This window comes from Rhagoletis pomonella, unplaced genomic scaffold (assembly GCF_013731165.1).
Source record: "Rhagoletis pomonella isolate Grant_MI unplaced genomic scaffold, Rhpom_1.0 Rhpom_scaffold_00010, whole genome shotgun sequence".
NCBI classification, from domain to species: domain Eukaryota; kingdom Metazoa; phylum Arthropoda; class Insecta; order Diptera; family Tephritidae; genus Rhagoletis; species Rhagoletis pomonella.
Window position 1 is genome coordinate 263,264 of NW_023458564.1, and position 26,833 is coordinate 290,096.

The following is a 26,833-nucleotide window of genomic DNA, read 5'->3' on the forward strand; positions in this document are numbered from 1 at the left end:
GAAGAGCAGGTGTAAATTATTTAAACTGCGGATAGGGGTATCGATTCCAGATAGTATACATACTTTGAAAGCAGAAAAAAAGAAAAAGTTTGTAGGGGTGAATATGTAAATATGGTGAGGTGTAACCCTGGCTTCATTCGTCATTTAGTCAAGACACACATGTATGTTGCAGATCCAATTTCCCTGCAGGGAAACTGTTGACAGTTACAATTTCGAGAAAGTAGAGAATTTCGTTTACTTGGGAACCAGCATTAACACCGATAATAATGTCAGCATTGAAATCCAACGTAGAATCACTCTTGCCAACAAGTGCTACTTTGGACTGAGTAGGCAATTCAGGAGTAAAGTCCTCTCTCGACGTACGAAAACCACGCTCTATAAGTCACTCATCATGCCCGTGCTGGTATATGGCGCAGAAGCATGGACAATGACAACATCCGATGAGGCGGCTCTTGGGGTGTTTGAGAGAAAGATTTTGCGGAAGATTTACGGTCCTTTACGCGTTGGCGACGGCGAGTACCGCAGACGATGGAACGATGAGCTGGATGAGCTTTTCTTTTTTGGCGCTGTAACCGCCTAAGCGATTTTGGCCGAGTTCAGCAAAGCACGCCAGTCGTTTCTCCTCTGTGCCAACTGACGCCAATTGGAAACGCCAAGTGAAGCCAAGTCCTTCTCCACCTGATCTTTCCATCGCAGTGGGGGCCTCCCTCTTCCTCTGCTACCACCAGCGGGTTCCGAGTTGAATACTTTCAGAGCTGGAGCGTCGGTGTCCATTCGAACGACATGACCAAGCCAGCGGAGCCTCTGTATTTTAATTCGCTGCACTATGTCCATATCGTTGTAGAAGAAGAAGAAATTGCTAGTTCGTACCGTGTGCGCACCAGTCCGCCATCATAAGGTACGTTTACATTATAGGGCGCGCCACCATCACCACTAACACCATGGTGGACCTTGTCGTCACTTGGCGCCTAAACATGAGCGCAAATGTCAAAGTGTCAGTGTTGTAAGTAGGTACTGTTTAGCCTCGCTCGCTCACATCAACAACTGCGACCAGCTAACCCGCTACCCTCAGTAGTGGATTAAAGCATTTCGTGTTTTGAACTTTTCACTGCCTAACGATTTTTATTAGAAACCACTAAACTTGGCTGCTGCATTGCCTTTAGCTGTCCGTTCAAAAATATTTAATATCAATATTTAAAAGATACTCGCTCGCTCCTTAAGCCCAGCTTCTTGCTACGACTGCATACTTGTCTCGTTCGCTTGGGACACTTCATGCTATGTATGTAGATACATATGTAGTAAGTACATGTGGCATGACCACTTTGCGGCTTTGCTGTCTGCGACTTTTATGTACATATTTATGACACTTTTTGATGGCGTGTTGCATGGAGTTTCTATATTTGAGTCGGTGTTAGTGGTTAGTATTTGTGTGACGTGACGTGACATTTCTCCCAGTTAGGTTCATTAGTGCGCAACGCCAATACAAATGCTTTATAAAAAAAAATAATAATAAAGTGATGTAAATATAGGTTCGCTTTCCATTTCGATGTTATATTCGTGTTGAAAAGTGAAAATGTCCATAAAATACAGCTCCCACTGTGGCTCTCAACTACCTTTTTCTTTCGTTACTACGATGCGTATTTAGTAAGTGCGTTGTGTGTGTCATAGCATCTTATTCATTTGCGTTTTCATTGCTTTTTTTCTTCGTTTAATATGGACCTCTGTAGGTGAATATACACACTCCTAAATTTAGCTTATTTGGTTGCATTCGCAGTTGTAACGCACAATTATTGCCACCAGCTGCCTTATTTTGAATTGCCATTATTGGCAACCCGCATTCATCATTGACTTTTATTGGCAATTGTTGTTGTGGCCCATATATAGGGGCTATTAGTTGTCACTCATGTTGGCGCGTGAGAAATGCAAAGTACAAGTTTGAAAAATTTCGTAATTAGTAGGAGTGATCGGACATGTCTACATATAAAATTAGCAAACGTTTTGCACACAAACTAATTAAATACATATAAACATATATTTTACACAATCCAAAGTAGTTTCTTGTTTTTTTTTTTGGCACCATGTACGGAACAATGGATACAGGGACATCAGCGGGGCTTCGATAGGATTTGATCGTTCTTCTGGGTGTGCAATTACAATAAGAAACAGTACTTAATTCCGGCCTTTATATCCTCTTCTGGGCAATAAAATATACGCAGCTTTGCGTCACTGGCAAAATGGAAACAGCTTGTATGCAGCCCCTCAGGCTTATTCGGTTTAAAAGCTCACTCATGTCAGCGGGCGTTTGTCTTCGATCAAGAGGCACACTGAAACCCACCACCCCATTAAATAAATATAAAAAAATCAAATATCTAGACCCCTTTATGGAAGGTGTCTCTTTCTAACTGCTCGATATCCTTCAAAAATATACGGCTGGCATCTTCGCAGTACAAAGGATACAATATTTGAAGCATGGCTGTAAGGAAGAAGCAGCAATAATTTGCAGCTGCCACGAGACGACGCACACATTTCGTGCAAGATTTGGGACTATGCAGAGACTGCAACACTTTGTCTCCAGCTTCACTTCTGCCTATTACTATTACGATCTAATAGGTATCAAAGAGCAAGATTTAGTGAACAAAATTGGCCTGCGTATATGCCCAAAATATAGTACATTTAAGAAGGGAGAGGAATGTTCGTTCCACGTCCTTTGTGGGAGGATATATACCAGGGATTGGAGATAGATCGGCGTGTAATTTGTGTCGAAGACCGGCAAAAGTTCTCACATCCCTCCCAAGCAATTCAGGACAAGCAGTATCTCGTTGTTTTTACCTAAAACCTTGGAAACGCTTACTGTTGATCCCCATATCAGAAATAGGTTTCATCGATTTCCTCTGACGGAAGCTCAATATCTGCACATCAAGTATAGGTCGGTCTTTCGTAAAGTTAATCATTTTTATATCTCTAAGTAAGCAATTACAGACTTACCTGTAACCGGGGAGTGGGAAAGTAGGGTAGTGCCACCATCTAGCGTAGGATAAACAGTGGCAAGCACGGAGTGGCTGACCACACCCACCCTGGCTCTTCAAATCACATTTAACATAGCGCACGTCGACATTGTGGCTAAGCCTGTTGCGGTAAGGGCTGTGACCACACTGAGAGCACTTAACTTACTCAAGATTTAGAAACTTATTATAGTATTCTTTATGGTTTTAGCATTATCCCTGATAACACTGAAACGCAGTTTAGTTTTATTGAAAAAATTTTACGTTATTTAATTTACATACTTTTTTCAAGTTTTTAATAAAAAGGTATCCCTTAACACTTATGCTAACACGTTGTGAAATAGGTCGCTAGTAACACACACATACAAGCAACCTTGACTTTTCTCACGCTTCAACTGCTATAGACTTGTTATTTAACATTCGCTTTGAAATAAATTGCACACGCCAAATACATGCTTACATACATATGTACATTAGGGTGGTCCAAAACGGTAAAGTCGTAATTGTAATGCTCTCACCCCCTAGGATTTTTCTATATCGAAAAAAGTATACCGCCATTTTTTTTTTTTTTGAAATCAAAAAATATTTAGAGGTCGCTCAAAGCGCTCAAAGTTTTCCATGTATTTTTATATGAAAAAAAATAAAAATTTTCGTAGAAATGGTATAGAATTCTTGAAAATCAATATTTTTGGATCGGAGAACTCTGGTTCTCTTCAGGATACTTTCAATAATAATACCCAATTGTTTATTTAACCATTTTTTAATACTAAAGATATTTTATTGCATTTTTCGCGATTTTTGTAGGTTTTTGGCGGAGCTATAAATTATAGTTGCCACGAAAAAATTGTTAAATGAACATTTGGATATTATTACCGGGAGTCTCCTGCAGGTAAACAGAGTTTTCAGGGAGAAAAATATTCACATTTTACTAATCTACACCATTTCTACGAAAAGTTGATTTTTTCCCATATAAAATACATGGAAAACTTTGGGCGCTTTGAGCGACCTCTAAATATTTTATGATTGCAAAATAAAAAAATAAAGGTATATTTTTTTCGGTATAGAAAAATCCTAGGGTGTGGGAGCATAAAAATTCTGACTTTACTCTTTCATATGCATTTTTGGACCACCCTATAATGTACATACTATGTAAGTGCCACACGCAATATGTCAAAAGTTCGTTTGCCGCAGTAGATATACTGAAAACACTACATCACATCATCAAACATTCAATAAAAATTACAACTCTGTCGATGTTCCTTAACTTTGGGCGGCTCTTCGGGTGCTGACAGATGAGTAGGTACGTGGCAAATTGACCCACAAACGCTTCAAAGTTTCGTGCAACACGAAATACCGAAGTATATAACATATTTTCAATCCATGCAACATATGATTCGCTTCTGCTCAGCCATCTGCAGGCTAATGCCGTCGAATATATGTATGTATGTCGAAGGTACTGAGCTTAACTGTACGGTTCTCGTCCAGTCGATGTGCTTGTTCGTGTTGCATGCAACGTTCAGTTATTGATTGCCCAGTTGGCAGATTTACTTAGATGGCTTTGATGCAACACGAGCGTTAGATTATACGTTGCAAAGCCCTTGAGCTGTGTTATTAGCTCGATGTGAATATGAGTGTTTACTTGCCTTGCTTAGCCAATACATATTACCGAGGTTAAGACCATGAAACGTGAGTGTCGTGATATATGTATTTTTATATGTGATTTTTGATTTAAATGGGCATGAAAGTTTGTCGAATATCTATTTTGGCTAACAGTTAAAATTTGTTTAACTGAAAGCGATTAGCATAGCCCTGGACAGCTTGCGTAGAGTACACTTGCAATAATTTCATACATACTATGCATATGTATAAAGCACATAAACATATACATTCCCCATTTTATGCCAATATACAAAATTCATATCGGCGGTCACATAAAAATACATATAAAACGCTTTCACCCTCGACATAAAAAACGCTTTCAACACTGTAAATTGGTAGAAAATTCTGGTGGCATTAGAACCATTTTCAGTTCCTCCAGTATAGCACCATAAAAGGTAATACTAGTGGGGTTCCACGAGCCTCGGTGCTGGGACCGTTTCTAGTTGTATACTTCACTGCGCACAGGTATGGAAATACGCAGCATAAATATATATATTCGCGGCCTCAAACCAAGCTGCTATTTGCGCTAAAAGTTGGCTTCATATTTACATAGTTTTTGAAATAACTTTCAATGTTCAATGTTCTCTCATTTAGTGCCAAATATTTAAAAGTGTATTGCCCCTTAAGTATATCATATGTACATATGTAAAGTTAAAAAAGTGTTTACTTCTCCTGGATAATTTAAAATTTCTCAAATAGGGTTTTGCATTGATTGCATCCATTGCTTTTATTTATATTATTATGAAACATTCGCCCAACCAGCCCTTCGTATCCGGCTTTGAACCGCCGAGTAGGAATTCTGTTCTGCTTGTTGTTCTTAAGTCACTTTTACTAATGTTCTCAACTCGTATTGGCTCAGTGGACAGACGTGAACCTTGTCCATGTACACTATTTTGGCTCCTTCATCAAACCACCTACGTCGCAATTGATCTTACCACATTCTCAAGTGTAAGAGGCCCTGAGAGGCTTCAATAATAGCGTTTACCTCTGCCTGAAAAACGCTACAGTGGTTCACTAAACTAAGCCTGAGGTTTGTTGCGAGTTTGCGCTGGCTACTCCTTCGTTTAGCTTGCAACCATTTGTATGTACGACGGCGCTGGACCCAGCTCTGTGGCACATTCCCATTTGTGCTGATCTGGGATTCTTTTAGAAAACTTCTTGTTTCCACCAGTGTAATTAATTCCAGAGATTCCGTGACAAGCATGGTTGCCGTCCGCTGTACCCACCCCATCTTTGGGGGCAGAGTCTTGTTAAGCGCCGGCATCTAGACGGTAATCCCGTAGAAAAGATGGGTCTTATTTCAACTGCGTACATCCAGTGTACTATATGCGGTTTTATTCCCCATTTTTCGCATACATATATACGTCTTTCAGGCGTACATGGCGGTAGTCGCTTTCCTAAAACGGTCTTCTATGTTTAGCTTGCGGTCGAATTTACTGTCTAGAAAAAATACAAGGTACTTGACTTCGCTTGAGATGGTGAGTTCTACCCCGCTTATGAGGGTGGTATGAATGAAGAAATTTTACTTACATATTTTCTTTTGAAGACTACTATCTCGGTCATGGCATATTCTGTAGACCTATGTTAACAAGGCTGGCGAATTTTTTTTAATAACTCGCATATTTTAACCTGCTGATACGAATGCTATGTTGTCAGCATACTTTACATTCTCTAAATGGTAGAGGAGGCATACACCTCCTTGGGTAGTGCTTCTGGTCACATGTTTGGTTAGGCACCCGTCCCTTAACTCTGAAAGAATAGCTCTCTTTTCAAGAAAGAGGTCAACAGCACCCTCTTCAGATCCACCTTAAGCAGGGACTTAACAACAGACTCAATAAGAATATTATTGAAGGCTCCGTCGATATCCAGGAAAGCTTCTAGAGTGCACTCCTTAATAGCCAATCCTTTTTCAATCTCTGTTACGATTTCTTAGAGTTTTTTGTGTCTACGAAACAATCTTTGACAAAATATGGCCAGCAGTTTACACTGCGAACTTAGCTCAGTGGGTACACTACTCACTTTGCGCGCCGGAGTTGCTGGTGTAAGTCCCAGTGAACTCCGATGAGGAGTTGTGGTGATCTCCGAAATATCATTAAGAACTTCAACCAATTGTGAATTGTCGTTGTTTTCCACAAATATATTTTATTAAAAACGACCTCATACTCAATAAAATTGTAGAATGTAATAGTTTTGTAAACCCAGAATAACAAAAACGAATAGATTACCTTAATACATAATTTACAAAGCATTTTATTTTTTCTGATCAAGGTTGATCTTCCCATGGTCACTTGTTTTTGTATGTAGGTAAATATGTACTGACATAATAGTATGTTTGCAATAAATTTAATGATTGATTACATTTTCCGTTCTAAAGTAATTGATTCCATGTAATAAATCGTTATTCATACATTGGCGATTACACCCGAAGGTAAGGAAAATAATGCATTTATGCATTTGCCTAAGTGTCATTCACTACGTATTTTTTATTTCCAATCTTTCAAGGTGCATATGTATGTATGTATTGCAATTGGAAAATGCATGAATGGCCGCATTCTTTCTGTTAAGACCAACAACCCATGTTCCATGACCTTCTCAACATTTACTACCACAGAGTGGCGTTCAATTGCATTCCAACCTTCACAGACAGTAATAAATCAATCAGTTTTTGTTTTTGTATTTTATTTCTATTTTTAATTAATGCTTCCGCATTCATAACTGCGAAGCGAATGCAGCAGCACCCGCTGTTCTTACAAGCGTCAATGGCTTGCTGTTGAACAGCAAATGGTCCCAGCAGTGGAATTCTGCAGCCTATTGCAACAGAAGCAACATGCAATGGCATTTCTGATTATCACGCATCCAAAGTAATACTACGAGTATGTATCAACTCATCTGTAGGAAAATACAGATGTATATCTATTTACATGTGTACTTAAACGGGCTTCAAATACCATGTCGGTTTTCATGTAGTCGACTACTAAAAAATCTAACTTTTGGGTCACTTATTAGGGCTAGCTTTTAACTGTGGCGTGTGGCGTGTGCATAGCCATAGTAGTAATAGGGAAGTACCTAAACACTATCGGTAAAGTAATGAGTAGCGCCTTGAAAGTCATTGACCAAAGGGCATTCCGAGCTAGGCTAGGGGTTAACGCAGACAAAACAGACCTTATACTCTTCAGAAGAAAATATAAGGTGCCAGTGTAGAGACCCCACCGCCTAAGTAGCTTCGAGCTGTTGAGGAAGGGGTGAAGAAGGCCAGTAACGCCCTTTATGCATGTAAAAGAATGCTGTCAGTCACTTGGGGCTAATCACCTGCTCTGATGCATTGGTGTTACATAAAAAGAGTCAGACCAATACTGCCCTATGGCGATTTGGTGTGGTGGAATGCCGCAAAAAAGTCATCATATCTTGGGCCAATGGAGAAGGTTCAACGCTTTTTGTTTTGAAATAAGATCGTATGGCTTTATTTCTGATATGTAAAGTTTTTGCTTATGGCTTTATATCACTTTCGCCATTGAAATAAAGCCATATGGCCTTATTTCTTCATGCGAAGTGAAATAAAGCCATATGGCGTGATTTCCTATGGCTTTATTGCACGGTATCGCCAAAGAGATACCATCGCTTTTAATTGTTGAGTGCGAGGCCATCTCAAAAGGTTTTAAGACCTAATATAGCCGAAGTTTGAGTGTAATCTTCCGTCCCGGTAAAGCTCTTCAGAATTTTCTAGGACTTTGGACTTAGAGGAATTATTGCCAAGGCTGGAGATTCCAATTGGTATTTTAGGTATCAGTATATACGCACTTCAATACATATCCACCTATAAAGTCAGCCCTACTTATTTGAGGCCTATAAATTTGCCAACGCCTTTCCATTTTGCTTTGTAAACTTATATTCTTAGCTGAGGGTCTCTCGAATGGCAATGAACTGCGACGATCCACAAACGACGAAAACATGACCACCATCGCACAGTGATTCAAAACTGGCATTTAGTGTTCACAATTCAGTGGAGCCTTCATTTTTCACTCTATTTGGTTAACTTTTTTTTCATGAAAGCTAATACAATTTGCAAGAGACCAGTTGAGCCCGATTTTTGAATGTTTGTTTGTTTGTATTAAATTTTTTAGTGCCAAGTGCAGAAAAAGTGGCAATTTTGAAGAAAATCGATTCCCTGTTCCTGTTAACCACTGTGCATCGGTCGGTACAGAAAAGTGACGCCAGCTACGCGCCTCACATGTCGCATTCGGACTGCCTCTTACAAGCGCAATGCGTTTGTCATCCAAACTATCAATCTCACTGCCACCAGCGTTGCAAGGAGGCATGCAGCGCCCACAAAGTGATGGTTTCGCCATGTTCACACGATTTGTTTTCATTGTTTGTTGGTGCTGCAGTAGCTGGTCTGGTTACGTCTGATGATTAAGTAGCGACACATGTCTTCAATACGAGCAATGATGAGCAACACGGTCGATGACATACAGCTGCACGTAAAATGCCGCGTTTCGGTTCATAAATTCCATGACGAAGAGCCCTTTTTAATAAAGCGAATTACATACATATATATAAATAGTGATGTGTAGAAATACAAATGTAAATACTTAGACATGTACATAAGTATGTATGTCGACGTCAAACTAGTTCTGAATCTCAAACTTGCTTCTGGTAAAGAACAGTGGTTTTTGAATCGCGGATTATTTGTACTACATATGAATAAGATACTACTTACCCACTAGAACTTGAAGGGAGATCTCCCTATGTGAGGAATAAAAGAGTACTCCCCTTAACCTGATTTCTGAGCAATAAGAGAGATTTGTCGATTTTGTACTCCTTTATTACTCGTTTAGGAGTCAAATAAGAGATCTCCTAAGCGAGCGACGAAATAATGCTCCCTGAGGCATGACTTGGGAGCAGTAAACGAGATTTCTCGGTTTTTTACTCCTGTATTGCTCGCTTAGGAGCTTAGTGAGAGATCTCCTAAGCGAGCAATTAAAGAATGCTCCCTGAGGCATGGTTTGGGAGCAATAAGCGAGATTTGTCGGTTTTGTACTCCGTTATTACTCGCTTAGGAGCAAAAAGTGATGTCTCCTAAGCGATAAATCCAAGAGTATTCTTTTTGATTGATAGGAGAGCAATACGCACCTCGCCCAAAAGAAATTTGTGTTTTCGAAAAAATTTATCATACAAAAAAAAACAACAGAAAATATTTCTTATAGAAGCATAAGGAGCACACAATAATTTAATTTGGATAGCACACAGATTTTAATAAAAGTCCGTTGGTATGCACTTCAATTTTTGTTTAAATATATTAAGTATGTATTGTATTACTTGTAAATGCACCCTTAAATACTTTTCAGATTGCGCAAATTAGTGTCAGCATTTAAGTGTGACCCCCGGCTTTAAACATCGCATGGGTGACAAAGATGTCAGATAAGCAAAGTCACCTTCACAATTTCCCCGCTTGGTGGATTCCTGAACTGGCAAGCATCCTTGACACCCAGGAAATCATATAGGAGTACATACTTATATGTGCATATAGGTGCATATAATTCTAATCTTATCTTACCGTTTTGTTATTATTATGTTTTAATTTCATATGATTTCTCTGCAATATATTTCTAAAATTAAGCAATTATGTAAGACGTATCATTTATGCTTTATTTTTAAGATCTTGTAATATTGCACAAATGCATGTGATTAAAAAGTTAAATAAAAAAATTTAATAAATAGCAAAATCCATTTGGCTAATGTAAAATATTCGTTATCATTTACTCCTACAGGAGGTTTTCGGGATGTCTCTAATGGGAGCGCTCCTTTATTGCTCGTTCGGGAGGAATATGGGATGTTTTCTATGTGCACTCCCTTGTTGTCTTTTTGGGAGGTTTCTGGGAGGTAACTATGGGAGTACTCCCGTATTGCTTTATTAGGAGGTTTGTGGGATGATAATTCTGTGTGTGCTCCCCGATTGCTCGTTTAGGAGGTAAAAGGGATTACTCCCCCTCCTAGGACATCCAATGTTAAAGGGAGTATACAAAATTACATGCTTATACACAGAAGCATAGGGAGCAATGGGGAGTATTCGTATACTACCAAGGGAGTACTCACCGAGCAATCGTACGATGCTCCCAAGTTCTACTGGGTAGTTTCGTTGTCAAACATCTTTTTTACATATGTTGTACCTGAACCGTTCTGATTCATTTACACACACATATATGTATACTCCTTAAAATTACTTTTTATGATTACGATTATAGGAATCGTAATCCTTAACATTTCAAGATTACATCGTAATCGCATATAATTTAAGGATTACAAGTACGCAATCGTAATTGAAATGTAATCGTAATCAAACATTACCCAGCTCTGATAGGTACAGTGACGAGCAAAACTGTAACATGGAGTAACACCTTTTCTTTCAGCTGTCGCTATCTTTCCAAGTTCTAACGACATTCATACTGTTGTTCTGTATTTTTATTGGTACATCTTTACTTCCTCTGTCATAACGATTTGAAGTCAATTCAACAACATTAAAGAAACCAGCAGACAAAAATGTAAATTAAGGCATATGTTACAGTTTTGCACTCATGTATTTTTAATAACTTTTTGACAATTTTCACAAAAAAAAAGAATTATTAACACAATGTTCAGTATGGTTTTGCTTTATTTAGTTTCTGGTTGCAATTTGGCATACCTAATGTGCATGTCTGTAAAAATTCTGGAGGTATAGCCTCCCATATATCCTTGGTTTGCTTTCACAGCTCACGTACTCCATTGGACGGAGTTGGATACTTAGTAAGATGCGCTTTTAGTTGATTTCGCAAATTCTCGATGAGATTCATGTCCTCGGATTGTGGAGGTCATTTCAAATTAGCAAATTTCTGCTTTTGTTCCAGTCTTTGCGAACATGTGCAGTGTGTTTTGGTTGCTTTTTCAGCAGAAACTCTAATTTTTTCGACTACATCTTGCAAATTTTGTTGAAATATGAACAGATACTGTTCCTTACGCATAATACGTACAAACGGATCAACAACATTTTTGAAATACAACCCCAAACTAATATTGACCGACCACTGTGATTCACAGTTTGCCTTACATGATGCGCTTAGGCTTAATTTGAGCCTTTGTTCCAATACCATGCCCGGCCATCTGCTTAAAAGCTATTAATTTAGTCTTGTCAGACCACATAAGCCTCAATTAAATCTTAAAAATGTGTTTTTTATTGCGTTATGTAAGGCCTAACATATCCCAATAGGCAACGGTCCGGTTTTCGCGCGATGCAGCAAAACGCTGCCCCACTCGCACATGTATTTTAATCAAATTTGCTCTTTTCTTCTTTTATGATCCATTTTGCTCAATTTGGCAACTTTTCGCCTCACTATCTACTGATTTGCATTCAATTTTAATACCTTAAGCGCTTCTGTAGTAGTGCCTGCAGCGTTACTTGCTACTAAGTTCACAAGATATACTGTAATATATTTTGACAGACTTCCTTTGTCCTTAGTAACACTTTAGGCTATATTTTTTCTCAGTCTTAACATTTTCATGTGGCAAACTCCGCATTTTTTTGCCACTTTCCCTACGGTCCCGCCTTTTCGCAGTAAATCTATTATTTACATTTATGTTTCCTGATTAACCATATTATTTATTGGTGATCACTTCTTGAATAAATTACAATACAGAAAAAAGTCATCTGACTTCCAACTAAGCCAAAGATAACTGTAAAATGCAAAACTGAGAATGAGTGCAAAACTGTAACATTTGCCTTAACTTTCAATTTTGTCTCCAGGTTTTTTTATTGTTGTTGGATTGACCTCAAATCGTTATGAGAGCGGGAGTAGGGATGTACCAATAAGAATATAGAACAAAAGTGTGAAAGTCGTTAGAACTATGAAAGATAGCGGTGGCTGAAATAAAAAGTGTTACATCATGTTACAGTTTTGCTCGTCACTGTATGTATATTTAAATGATTGCTTACAACTACATATTGGCGTTTCCAGCAGAAGTTCTACCGCGAAAAAAATAAAAATCATTTTTCTTATTATTAACTTATGTATGGGTCAATTGAGCAGCTTTTTAAAAATATATGTACACTGGTTATGTAAGCAGAAACATATTTGCGAAAAATGGCTTCGCTAGGTAGCGCGCCATGGCGTCAGGCGATATATTTCCAAAATCTATATTTATTAACCGATTTTTTTTTTTAAATTTTTGTATTTAGTTGAAAAAAGTAAGGCATAGATTTGCAAGAAATTGAACAGGTAGGTGGCGTTGAAGTCAAATTAAAAAAATAAATTCGACATAAAATGTATGTTGTATTTGCGTTACGAATTCGTGTAAAAACAATATTAATAAAATATTGAATAGAAATTTGAGTAATGTATGCTATATAACATCCCGTCAGATATTTCGGCTGATAAAAAGCAAGTAATTTTTAAGCAAAAAACAAAACCGACTTCAATTCCCATATAAAAATTTAAGATTGTCGTTAATTTCTTCAAGATCCAATGTTGGGATCTAAGCCAAATTAGTATGGGACCCCCCTTGAGGTACCACCTTTCCTTTGAAAAAAGAATTATAGAAATCGGTTTACGTGGTCTAAAGTTATGCGGTAACATATATAAAAAAAAGTAAGTACGGCCAGTAATTTTTCTTTGTTACAAAATCTTGTAAGTAAAACTGATTTTGAATTATTTTCTTAATCAATCTTAACAAGCTTTGTTGCAGCAGCTTCTTCAAAAGATATTTATCCTTTGGACACTTTAAGTCATTTGCAATGCAAACCAAGCGAACGCGCATTTTTTTTGGATTCTTGGACTAAGGATCCCGCGTTCAAAGGCTGGTTTTGTAAACACTTGAGATTACGAGGCTTATTGAAATGTTTGCAATTGCACATTGAAAGCCAAATCAGGAAAAGCTGATCTATTGCAACACGCACGCTCGCAAACGCACCAAAAATGCTGTAGCAACAGCAAGTCAGAAAAAAAGTAGGCGACTTTTTTAAGACTTCATTGAAAATGTTATGAACGTAAAAATAGGCTGAAATATTGCTATGTTCCTTCTTAGCAGAACGTAATTTAGCATTTTCGACAACCGACCATCTAACCAAATGTCTACAAGAGAAAAAAAATATTAAAAATTAACGCGATCCTTTAGTAACTTAAAACTCGCACACTATTACTGTCTGCATGCCACACACAGTTCAGTTACGTTACTTTATTATGTGAAAATCGTATTCTTGTAACAGCCACCTCGTAGGAGAGCAAAGCACAATTTCATAGGATTAACCTTTCGTTGCAATAATTGCCGTAATGCTTCACGAATTTCGTTGAGATAGTGGCTTTACTTGGCTAGACGAAATGCGGCTTAGGCGAATGTCAATCTCAGTTAAAGCTTGGGCAACACAGATACATAATCGTATACATATTTAACTTGCCCATTATGCCACACTACATCGCCACAGGAACAGCCACTCGACTCTATTGCAGCTCATTGTGTTGTGCATTCGCAGTAATTAGCGCAACCTTTAATGGCAGCAGATAATAAAATGTTATTTATGTGCTGGTATCATAAATTAAGCGCAACAACAACGGCGCTCGAACAGACGGCACTCGATGTTTTTGTCGCTGAGTGTTTGTGGCCACAACCAAAGCGACTGCGGCAGCAGCGACAGTTGTTGCGGCAAACACAAAAGCAGAAGTGTAATTTTGCATACAGCGCGCTTAAATGAATGCAACTGCAACTGCAACAGCAGCATTAAAAAAAAGCAACAATATTAATCGCTAAATGCATGAATGTACGAAGCTGACCGCTGTTGTTGTGTTGCCGGTTGTTTGGTGGCGTGGCACATTAAGCGCCAACATTCAAACTCAAAGCTAATGCAAAAAAAAAGCGTTAAAATTACAAATGAGAAAAACAGTGGCAACAACAAAGCATGCATGTAAATAAATTTGCAATACAACAGCCACATATCATAGCGGCAATGTGCTGCACATTCAACGCGCGCCACAAACGCTACCAGCAAATGGCCTCCGATTACTTGCACTTAATGCGCTGCTAAGTGTTGCTATTAAATAATGCGACTGCTGGCAACTGGTGTTTCGTAAAAATAACGAAAAAATTTACAGCTATACCGGCAACGGCGTCAAGTACCGCAGAACAGCGAAAATTTGCATTTGCGTTTACCCCCGCAGCAGCAGCAGCACAATCATGAAGCATCGATGATTTATCAGTTTCACCAGCGATTTATCGGACGTGGATTGCGACAAGCGAGCAGGCAGCAGGCAGCAGGCGGACGGCCCAAAAGGCAGTCGGAAAAAGTATTCGAAGCCTAGTGGCATGTTGCTGCCACCACTTTTTCCATCCTGCCACTGCCATTTCGATTGACTGGCGATATGAATAAAGAAATTTCGCATTAATTCATTGTAAGGTGGCAGCGAAAAATGCCACAAACTAACTAACTGATTCCGGATTGCAAGTACGCGTACCTCTGGCTACACGTGCATCAGTCGAGGTGTTAATAAGCAGCCGGGTGCATAGATTGCAAGTGGAAGAAATTGGTAGCTGCTGAAGCGAGAAGTGTAATTGTCAAAGTGAGGTTGTCAGTGGGCAGTCGGCAGCCGCCAGCCGCCTAGGACCTTGCTATACAGACATACTTACATGCATAAAAACATATTCTTGTGCCATTAAGTAGGCGTAGTCTGTCGTTTTGTTTACGGCTTCAGGTGCCACTTTCCATTCATCAACCCTTCACAGACACATTCGTGCGGAGACTGACTAACAAAAAGTGTGAATCGGATAATTTAGGGCTATCAAAGTTGATTTGAAGTGTTGCAGGGTCATTTAATTTATGCCTTTTGGTTAAAAGTGCCTAAAGTGCCCATTATTACCAGTTGTGGCATTAGAAAGATACTTACGTATGGATAAGTACGTGCAAATAGGTACAACACCTTTAATATTCAACTTTTGGAAGCCCGAAGGTGTTACTTATGTACATATGTACATATATACGATACATAGGTACATAAGTAAAATAGACCATTATTGGCTGAAATTCCACTTTTTCAATGCATGCAGCGCAACAGAAAAAAATAGGATATTACTATTTTTTAATAAATGAAACCAGGCACTTGAATCGAAGGCCCAATCAAAAATATTTTAAGGTTATTTAAGTTGTAGGGGCTACCCTCATCCAAATCACTGATGGAGACTGTCCTAAAATCGCAGACACCGCTATTTCAGCCCAACCACGACCGGCAATAACAGAGAATGTAATCGATTTCTCGAATTCTTCATAGTCTCGATAACTGCAACAAAGTAATTCTACTGATACTACGTTTCGACAAAAACAGACAAATTTCGAAACACAGTAAAATTGCGGTTTTAGTTTCTATCTCTGACGTCAGGATTTTTTTTTTTCAAGGACTTTGAAGTTGGAGAAATATGATTATTTCAAACAGTTATTTAAAAATTCAGTGCATTTGTAGAAAAAAAGTATGCGTATCAAATTAAGGAGAAAATTCTGTTAAATAAAAAGCGATTACATTTTGGTGCGCATAACGGCGTACCTACTCCTTCTTTTACAATGTTTTCCTTGAATAACCTTAAAATTTTTAAATACATAGTTACATACAAGTTTCATTCTTTTTGCAACATTTAAAAAGAAATCAACAAACTTTCGTTAAAATAAAGCGAAATTTTAAAGTAGTTGGTACTTGCCATTGATTTTGGAATTTTTTTGTTGTTGTTTTTTTTATTATTGACGATGTCAGTCATTTTCTTCCATACAAAGTACATAAATATGTTCGACGATGTTTTTATGAAGAAAATTAACAACACCTTCAACTAAAAACATTGCCAAAAATCAACGGTAAGTACCAGCTACTTTGAACTTGCACTTTCTAAAATTTAACGGGCTACAAAACTGGATACTAAAAATATTTCTAATATGCATGAGCGTCCTAAGTTATAATACCCTTGTGCACAAGTGCGCTCAGGTATAAAAACACAATTTTTTTATACCTTTCATGAGCATGAAATGGTATTATAACTTTGGTCGGATGTTTGTAAGTACCAGAATAAGAAGAGATAGACCCATTAAAATGTATACTTAAATGATCAGAATGTCGAGCTGAGTCGATTTAGCCATGTCCGTCTGTCCGTCTGTCCGTCTGTCTGTCTGTCTGTCTGTCTGTCTGTCCGTCTGTTTGTATGCAATCTAGTCTCTCAGTTTTCGAGATATCCGGATCAAATTTGGTAGGTGGGTGTATTTATATAATGTATTAATCATTTGTTGGAACCGGAAGAATCGGACCACTATAACATATAGCTCCCATACAACTGATTGTTCAGATATGAGATTTTTCGTTATAACTTCTCCATTTATGCAGCTAAGAAAATTAAATTTTGCAATACTTCCACCCATTATTAACAGAGAACTCAGAATGAAAATTACAAAGATCGGGTCGCTATAACCTATAGCTATCGTACTACTGATTGTTCAGATATAAGATTTTTCGTTATAACTCCTCCATTTAAGTAGCTAGTAACATGAAATTTTGAACTGTTGTCACTCATTATCAAAAGAGTACTTTCAGATAAAATGACGAAGATCGGGTCGCTATAACCTATAGCCTCCATACAACTGATTGTTCAGATATGAGATTTTTTTCCATAACTTCTCCATTTATGCAGCTAGGAACATGAAAATTCTCACCGTTTTCACTCATTATTAACAGAATATTTACAGTTAAAATAACAAAGATCGGGTCACTATAACATATATCTCCCATTCAACTGATTGTTCTGTTATGAGAATTTTCATTATGACTCCTCGATTTATGTAGCTAGGAACATGAAATTTTGCAATACTTCCAACGATTATCAACAGAATTCTTACAGTGGAAATAACAAAGATCGGGTCACTTTTACATATAGCTCCCATACAACTGATTGTTCAGATATGAGATTCTTTGTTATATCTTCTAAATATATGCAGCTAGAAACATGATATTTCGCACTATTTTCACTCATTATCAACAGATAGTTAACAGTAAAATTAACAAAGATCGGGTCACTGTAACTTATATATTGCCTCCATATAACTGATTGTTCATATATGGGGTTTTAATGTAAACTAATTTGTTTTGACAGCTAAAACCGATAAATTTCGTAAGCTATTGTATAAATAATAATACAAAGTCTACTGAGAAAATCGTCAAAATCTATGCTGTATAAGCTTTATCCCTTATACCACTGATTGTTCCTATACCAGTTTTTGCGATATATCTCCTTTATGTAAGAAGCTAAACGCATTAAATTGTGTTACCGGTTTACATACCGATCATACAGCAGTGAAAATCACTTTGATTGGTGCTATATAGGATATATCCTGCATACCTCTGATTGTTTAGATACGATTTTTTATATATGTAACTCCTCTATCTATGTGTGCTGAGAATATATAAATTTTTTCAAACGCAGTAATCTGTTAAAGTAAAGTTTTCAGATGTTCATGAAAGGTATGAAGCCTTCGACATAGCCGAAGACAGCGCTGCTCTTACTTGTTTTTAATTAAATACGTTTATTTATTCATTTCATTAACTAACTTTCGCCTATTCTATTTTATATTTTTCAGAACTTCCTCGCCGCTAATGCTCAATGCTGGTGGAATGCCCCGCTCACCGCTGCGACGCGTGCCCTCAAATATGCCGGTCATATAGCTCCAGGGATGCTATTGGTAACCGCCGAACCATGCGCGCTCGAAGTGCTACGTGGCGCTTATGCGCGGAGCGTGCTGAAACCACCTGCGACCTATGTCATCAGCTCTGTCGGTAAGTGAAATACAAGTGAATATACTTTGAAATCTAATGATATACGTGGTTTATATTAACGGTTACTAAAAACTAAAATATCAGGATCGAAAAAAGTAACGCAGTATTACTGAACATCAATTTCTATGAGGTATTCGCCAAAATTCCAACAAATCATTTGCCAATCGTCAAATATCGTAGATGCCTATGGTGTACAGTTAAAACAAAAAGATCTAAAAATAGTCTAGACCCTAGACGAATACCTTAGTGTTTCACTTCAACTGAAGTCGTGTTTTTATCAGGTCAGGTGTCTTTAGGAAATGTAAATTTAATGTCCTGCAGTTATAGTCAACGTAAAGCCGACTCTAAAGTTAATTGCAGCTTTTTGGGATAAATTTCAATGGAATATCTGTCAAAAAAGCTGCACCTAGCTTTAGAGTCTACTTTGTTTTGACTGTAACTACGGGCCTTGAAACAGAGGGATGGTCAAGATTTTTCGTAACTCAAGGGCCATCCATTTAGAGCCTCACGCAAACTATGTTGGAACCCTAGTATCAATCAAATTCCAAAAACTATTTTTCTCCAGTTATTTTTACAGTGGGTAAAAGATTTCAAATTTTTTGTAAAAAATCCAATTTCAAAACATGGAATGGAATGTATTTAACGACTTAAAATATAGTTCTTGTCAAATTTAGCTAAAATTTTTTCGTAAAGCAACTGGATTATTTTACCGGATTTTGAAAAGATGGCACCGAAAACTAGTATCTTCTGTGATTTAAGGGGAGTATTAGAAGTAGAATGTTTCATGATAAAAAATTATAATTCTTTCCCCAAAATGGTTAAATGGCTCTACTAAGGTTCGTCTACCATGTACAAAAACACCCTTGAAACCCTTGTACCTTGAAACATAATTCGGTTAAGGTGCTAAAATGACTGTTCCCCTTATGACGAAAACACACTGGCCACTCTTGTCTCAAGTTGCCTGAGATACCACAATCTCCGGCGTCGCATAAATCAACTATTACATTTCCTCCGACTGGCCTTACATTATTCTAAAAGAATTGTAAAAAGTCGTCAATGTAGTAATTTTAGATCCTAATTTTATTGTAAAAGGAGGCGATTCTAGATCCGAGTCAGTGCTTACATTTGTAGTAAGATCTACCAAGGCTTACATTAAGAGATCAGTATAGTAAATACACTTGGAAGTTGGCCATTTCCTGCCGAGGGGCGACTGCTGTTAAGAAAAAATATTTTTTCTACATATATAATATGACTAAGTCCAGAAAATGGCTAAACAAAATTAAGTTGAGTTGGAGAAACGCAGCCTTAGTGTCCAGCAGTAAGTCTGGATAAGTGCGTCCTGTCTTCACTTCTGCAGATCCTTCAATTTTTCACCCTTTCTTGTCCTATGCTAGGAAATCTTGCATTAAGTACTGCTCAGATGAACACACAAGACACCCATTTTCTCAGGACGATCAACGCAATGCTCTGTCTAGTAGTCTAAAATGAACTAAGATCCGTTATGCCCGCCTGGCTGCCCGATAAAATGACGATGTTTTTCTTCGGTCAATTTGTGATCATGGTAAATTTATGCACCTGCATCGCCAAGAAGGAAAACCTATTGCTGAATCTGGAAGCCGCATAGACATTTCCAATTGAAGGTCACTCGAAAGGTCTCGCGATACCACACTGCAAGTTATTCTAGAGCCGCCCATAAAAATACAAATTTCGAAGCATTCACCAAGAATAATGTCTCTCCAAACCTTCTTCCAAGGAAACTTGATATTGAAATTTTTACCCAAGAGTGTTGACGTTAAATTTTCTGCGAATTAGTACTAAAGAAGTACGGCGTGCGCCCATGCCCATAAATATGCTCTTGCTATAATCCCAGTTCCCTCAGCCTTAGAATACATTGTGAAGCTTGTTCTTTCTATCTGTAACAATCGACATATCACGTTTAATACCTTAATGCGAGACTAGGGCGCAATCCCCATTTTCTTAGCTAGCATTTTCTCTCACAAGTAGAAGGCTCCGTACGCGTTTTGAACTCGATCCTCCTATTTAATCTGTTGGATAGCAATAGAGTAAGTAAAGATTATAGTGTGCGCGATACAATAACAGTAGCATTTTACAAAAAGGCGGTTAATATTAAAACCTGCAACACCAAAGTATGTGTACTGAATGAGACATGAGAAGAATAGGACATATCTTCGCTCTCAAGAGAGACGATGTGTCACAGGATATACCTTTTTAGGCAGGCTGCAGAACGTTACGGAATACACAAGAATGACTTAAGTAAGAGCTACTAAGGCCACGTTTGCAATTTCGGCCAAAATTAACCATTTTTGGTGCATTTTTTCCAGTTTGGTACATAGGAACACAATTTTTAGATTTGGTACATTTTTTTAATCTGGCAAAATAAGAAAATTATTGCTTACATCATATACCTTTTTACAAGTCAAACCTTTGTGTGAAGGCCAACGTACATATCAATCAAGAAAATCTGCTATTACGGCAACACATTGTCTAACTCAAGTAATTGAAATTGGGATGAGTCGAGACTAATTGACCTCCATTAGTACCCGTATGAGACTAATTGGGACTAATTAATTCCCAATTGTACCCGATTTAGAGTAATCTCGGAATACTCTCTTTAGAGATTAGTCGCACAATTTTTTGCAGGGTGGCTTTTCGTATACTTCTGAAGCAAACCCCACATTTATCCTCGAAAATACCAAGTCAAAAATGGTACACAAATCACCAAAAGCAAACAATGAAATCATAATGTAAATAAAGCTTTATACTACCACATTCGCAGCCGTCATTCAGATTGTTCCATATTTAAGGTATTTCAACAATTACTTTTCTTTTGAAGTCATCCTGTCTTGTAAATTATAAATGGATAATTGAAGCAACAACAAAAACTGTGGTTTACAATTCATAAAGACAGCAATCGGCAGCCGCTAACAGTTAGCAACTCCATCTAAATGTTATCGACGGCAAGCGATGATTTTAATATTGGCTACACAACAGCCAAGGCAATCACTACAACAGCAATTATGTACAGCAACACTTGAATGAACACAACACAACACAAAAGCACTGTGTCTTCCATTCAGCATTTTGTGGCCATGAACTTGTCCATGACTCTTCCATTTTCTGCCAGCCGACTGCAATCATAATTAAAGACAGGCAAAACACAAATGTTGCCGCCACTGGCTGAGCTGTTGTTGTTATAAAGCGAACCAATGGATACAGCCATGCTTTCTGCTTGAGCTGTCAATTGTGGCAACAAGTTAATTAAATGTTCTTTACCTATTCGACATTGCTTTCGACATGGTCGCGTCTGGGATTATTCGAATGCTTAATCCACTTTGTCGTTGATTTTCTTTTATTACATTTCAGTTAAGTTTTTCTAACACCCTTAAAGATTTTTTAAGCATTTCCCACTGGGAAAATAGGTAAGCACCTTGCGAGGTAAGCCATGTTTTCTTTTAGTTTTTAGTACCAAAATTGTCATCATGGCCAATGTCATCTACTAGTAAAGGGCAAAATGAACACCTCCGAAGACACATTACGTTGTCAGTTGCAAAATAACGTGCAGCCGAAGTTATTTCCAAGCACCGAACTACTCCGAGCGACTGCTCTGCATTACACGTAACTTACTTTGTAAAGCGGCTCAGAAGTATGTCTGATACCAAATGTACATTCTAAATTCCTACTTACATAAGGCGGCCATGCCTTAGTAAAAGTAAGGGACGTTCTGCAGGGAAATGGTAGTGACTGCCAGGTGAAGAGTAAGTTGCTAATAAGGTATTATTACGTGCTCCTAATTCCCACTGGGTTATTGTAAACCAACGTGTCGCTTGCGCACACTACCAATAATATGAGTTTTGTAATTTTGTTTTGATTTTTTGTGTGTACGAGCAGAATTTTGATAGCTACTACAAGTCAAACTTTATTGACTTTTTATCAAAATTTCGAATGCAGCACAATAAAAGCAAATTTGCAGTTAACGATAAACCAAAACAAGCGTAAAAATAAGCTACAAAATTCCTTGTGCCTGATTGACAGAGGCCGAACATGACCTCATCCGCTAATGCTTCGACCAGTACTACGAACCCGAATCCGATGCAAGATGACGACCTTTCAGAGTTCACCAAAAAGGAAATCCTCTTTTGGGCCCGTAAACTCAAATTATCGCCGTCGGAGCTTTTCACGCTCTCGAAACAGGATCTAGAGCGTTATCTTGAAAGAGCGCAGCAGGAGGAGTTTTACGATGAGCAGCGCAAAAGTCAATATGCTAAGTGGGAGAGGCTGTCGGAGAGGAAACGTTTTTTGCTTGAGGAACAACACCGGGAGCGACTTAGAGGCGGTGGTATGCCTAACCGTCGCAGCATTTGGGATATTTTATACGCTGCAGCTAGAGAAATCGAGTCTATGTACGGTCGCAGTCAAGAGACTTCAGGAAACGATGGCGGACTATGCCCGTACTCAAATTCTGGCGGCTCTAGTTATGGATCCTCGCCATTTGGCGGTTTCGGAACGCCAACCGTTCCTAACATGTGCTCTACCATTAACGAAATGCATCCCGATGACTCTCAGTACACGCCGCCAGACTTTCCGTCGACGCTGTCAGCGACCCCAATCAGCTGTGCATCGTATCAGCGAGGGAATTCCATACCAATGAATGCCGCTTATGATATAAGTGCGGCGAACAATACTTATGGCGCGCGTGTACCGAGGAATACCACTTTTAATTTAAAAGGAAGCGTTGCCGCGAATGCAACTTGTACTAGGTGTCCGCCGCGAAATGCAACTTTTTATATGCCTCGACCCGCCAATACCACCTACAACATCGACCCGCCAATGAATACTACATACAATGTTTCACGAAATCCAAACGCAACGTATGATGTACGCCGACAAGCTCCAAATGCAACGTACAACTTGCCGCGAGCCAATGCAAATATTACATATAAAGTGCCTCAAATTCATGCCCCTAATGCCACATACAATATGTGTCCTGACGCCACTTTTAATACAACGAGTGCGCGTAATCGTACCTTCAATGCGGCAACGCAACGGGGAGGCCGGGGCAATGTCACCTTTGATGTTTATTCCCGTTCTCGCTCCGCAACTCCCAGTTTTCGTCCCAATCCCGTAATGGCGTCCACGCCGAAGAACTGCCCTCGAACTGGCCAAAAAGCCTATTTTCGCAACTATACCGACTACTGGCTGACACTGTCGGGCGGGGGCATCACTGAAGCATCACAAAGTGTCACCTACGATGTTTTTAGTGACAACAAAAGTAGCGTTCATGCCGCATCGCGAACCTACTCTCTGCCGCATCGCAGCAAATCTTGTCCACCAAGTGGACGCACTGGTGGCATGACATACCCTTCAAATCCTGGCAGCAGTATTCCATGCCCACGAGGCGGCCCAGTTCAAGCGATGGCAGCAGAAAGCTGCGGGGTCTCACCTTTGGCACGACCAGCTCGCGATCGTTCGTACATTGGGCCGCGGCGTCTCTATCAGGGAAAAAAGGATGGCTTGTGCGACTGTGCGCGACGCTCACGTAGCGTACCGCGTTGTTGAAGGAATTTGTCGTTAAGAGTTTTGAGTGTTGAATACATTTAGAACGTGTATTGAAACAAAAATCCATACTGGATACCCGAACGGATTTTAAAGTTATGAAAATGAAAGCCAAGAAACTAAAACGCGGAAGAGGCATAAAGAAGCTTACATTATAACTGTACTTTGTAACAAATTTTTTTTCGTCATCAATATACATATATTTTGGGCATTTAAATGAGGTTGTTTGATTATTTGATTGAACACGGCCAGACTGGTAGCCGCCTTTACTGATGCTCAACACATTCGGATGCAGGATATCTTTTATACAAGAAATATCTACTTAGGCACGAATAATAATATCATACTTTTACACCGCCTTAGATTGGCAAATGTTTTTTTCCACTGCTTAACGATGAACGAATTCTTTTGCAAAAAAATTTTTTTATATCATTTTTGGATATCACGTGGACCTGCGATCGAACCACTCAGCTCATGCGGACGCTTACGTTATATGTATGTACACCTAAAAATTCATTAACGGTATTAACCGTGCACAAAACATTACACTCAAATTACCATGAACAACACAATGACGCGTTTGGTATGTGAATATGTGCCATGTTGCATTTGAAGTGTGCCATGCTGAAAAACTGGTATATAGTGGCTAAGAATTTAGAAAAATGTTCCTATTATTTAATTTACATGCATTCATATATGTATGTACGTTTTGCCCTGCATTTCTACTCTGACCAAAAAATTCAAGACTTGTTGTTGCACTGTTTCGCATCGTCTCGAGCATTAGTTGCGCCTCGTCGAGTATTCGGTTGCAGCAAATGCCAAAGCGCTAAATGGTCTGTTGCAAAGGAATTTCATGGCTTCTGATTTATTCATTGCTGTAGTTTTTCGAAATTAAAGCGCAACAATGTTGTACAAAGTAACTTAAAGAATTCATACGAATGTCGCAGAGCAGTGATAATTTGTGTAAATCAACAAGGAATTTGTTAATTGCTATAGCGTTAAGTGGTAATTATAGCTCATAGAAATCACAACAGAGGCCGATACGAAGATTGGCTAAAATTAGACAGTCACTCTAGCCGAGTGGTTTGAGAAGCATAGTAACACACCGAACAGATTTAAACGAAATGGATTTTCCCTTGTTTGTCGACTGGTCACTTCTTCGTTAAGGTTAAATTGAAGTCACTTGTGATGCTACGTCGAGCAGTTGATCTCAATTTCTATACCCATTCTGCCACGTTGAAGCTTCGATATTATTTCGTTTGTTTTTCTGCTGATCCTTTGCCAAGATGGAAATACAAGTTCAACTGAAAGTGGAAACATCATATTGCCTCACATTTCCACAGGCAAACGTTGATTGATTGATAAACCGGATTTTTTTAACGGCCAAATCGGTTTTTTTATTTCATATAAATCTTGCCCTCGCAATAAATGTTTTGACTTCTTCGAAGCTTTCAAGGCTCTTTCCACCGCTATTTCACCGCTGTCGCACCTGTTGACATTGCGGGCAAAGTAGCGACGGTTGGCTTAGCCATTAGGCTCAAAAGCTCTGGGTTATCTTTCAACCCAGCGCACGAACACTCGACAATTCTCGAAAGCTTCGACTTCCTGCCTGCTGAAATGGGCCGGAGTCACCCGAGAATGGCCCCAAAAGGATCCTTCTCCACTGACTACCCTCCAAGCGTCTGGAGAAGAGGTCCAATAAGCATCTTCACGGACGGATCGAAGCTGGAAGGGAGAGTTGGAGGAGGCGTCTACTGTCAGGAACTCTCAGTAGATCTTACTTTCAGACTGCCGGATCTCTGCAGCGTTTTTCAGGCCGAGGTGGTCGCTATAAAAGAGGCAGCCGATTGGCTATGCACCAATGTATTGTCGACAAGGAGGGTAAATATATACGCTGATAGCCAGGCGGAAATCAGGTCGCTGGGATCGCTAATGGTATGTTTAAAACTGGTCGGAGAATGCCTGACCTCCCTCTCAACTGCTTCGGAATACTTAAAGATCAAGCTGATTTGGGTCCCAGGGCACAAAAATATCACAGGAAATTACAGGGCTGATGAACTCGCTAGGCAGAGTACCCTCGAGGCCATCATCTCGGACTGGGAGGGAATTGTAGTTTCGTTGGCAACCTGCGAACTGCTTTTGGACAAATGGGCTTACAGTTGGCTCAGCGAGAGCTGGGAAATACCCTCGACCTGCAAAATTTCAAGGTCCTTATGGCAGGTTGTGGACTGCGGACGGTCAAGGGAGCTACTGCAGCCGGTTAAGCGCCACCTCTTGATTCTCACAGGTGTACTGACCGGACATTTTCCTATGGGAACCCATGCCTTGCGACTCAAGATTCGTCACGGATCCCTATTGCCGTAGTTGCCTGGAAGACGAGGTGGAATCATCTCAGCACTTCCTACACATTCGCTGGATTAAGGTTTAAGCACCTCGGTGCGTATCTCATCAACACTCCGGAGTGGATATCAGCTAATTGCGGAACTTTGTTGTGAGCACCCAGCGCGTAATTTTACACATTTACTGTTCAAATGAATTTTTATGTAATGTGGTATCACAACGGGCAATTAAATGTCTAAGTGAGTCCCCTTCGCGGGCCTGCCACCTTAACCTAACCAAACCTAACCACCGCTATTTGAAAAACTTTTTTTTTTTTGTTTCCGGGCCGGGCCCTACCTCTCAATCCGAAAAAAATAAAAAAATAGCAATAAAGCATTAAAAAAGATCTAGTTTATTGGGCCACTGATTACAAATCTTCAATCAAGTTTCCAAATTCCAATA

At 39.0% G+C, this 26,833-nt stretch overlaps 1 protein-coding gene across 1 annotated transcript in view; it reads left to right on the forward strand.

The window, feature by feature from the left end:
• Positions 1-26,833, forward strand: part of LOC118745923 — a 191,229-nt gene that overhangs the window by 72,321 nt on the left and 92,075 nt on the right. Inside the window, exon 2 of the mRNA XM_036479572.1 lies at positions 18,283-18,478. Within this exon, the coding sequence (XP_036335465.1) occupies positions 18,283-18,478 (196 nt within the window). The remainder of the gene's footprint in view (positions 1-18,282; positions 18,479-26,833) is intronic.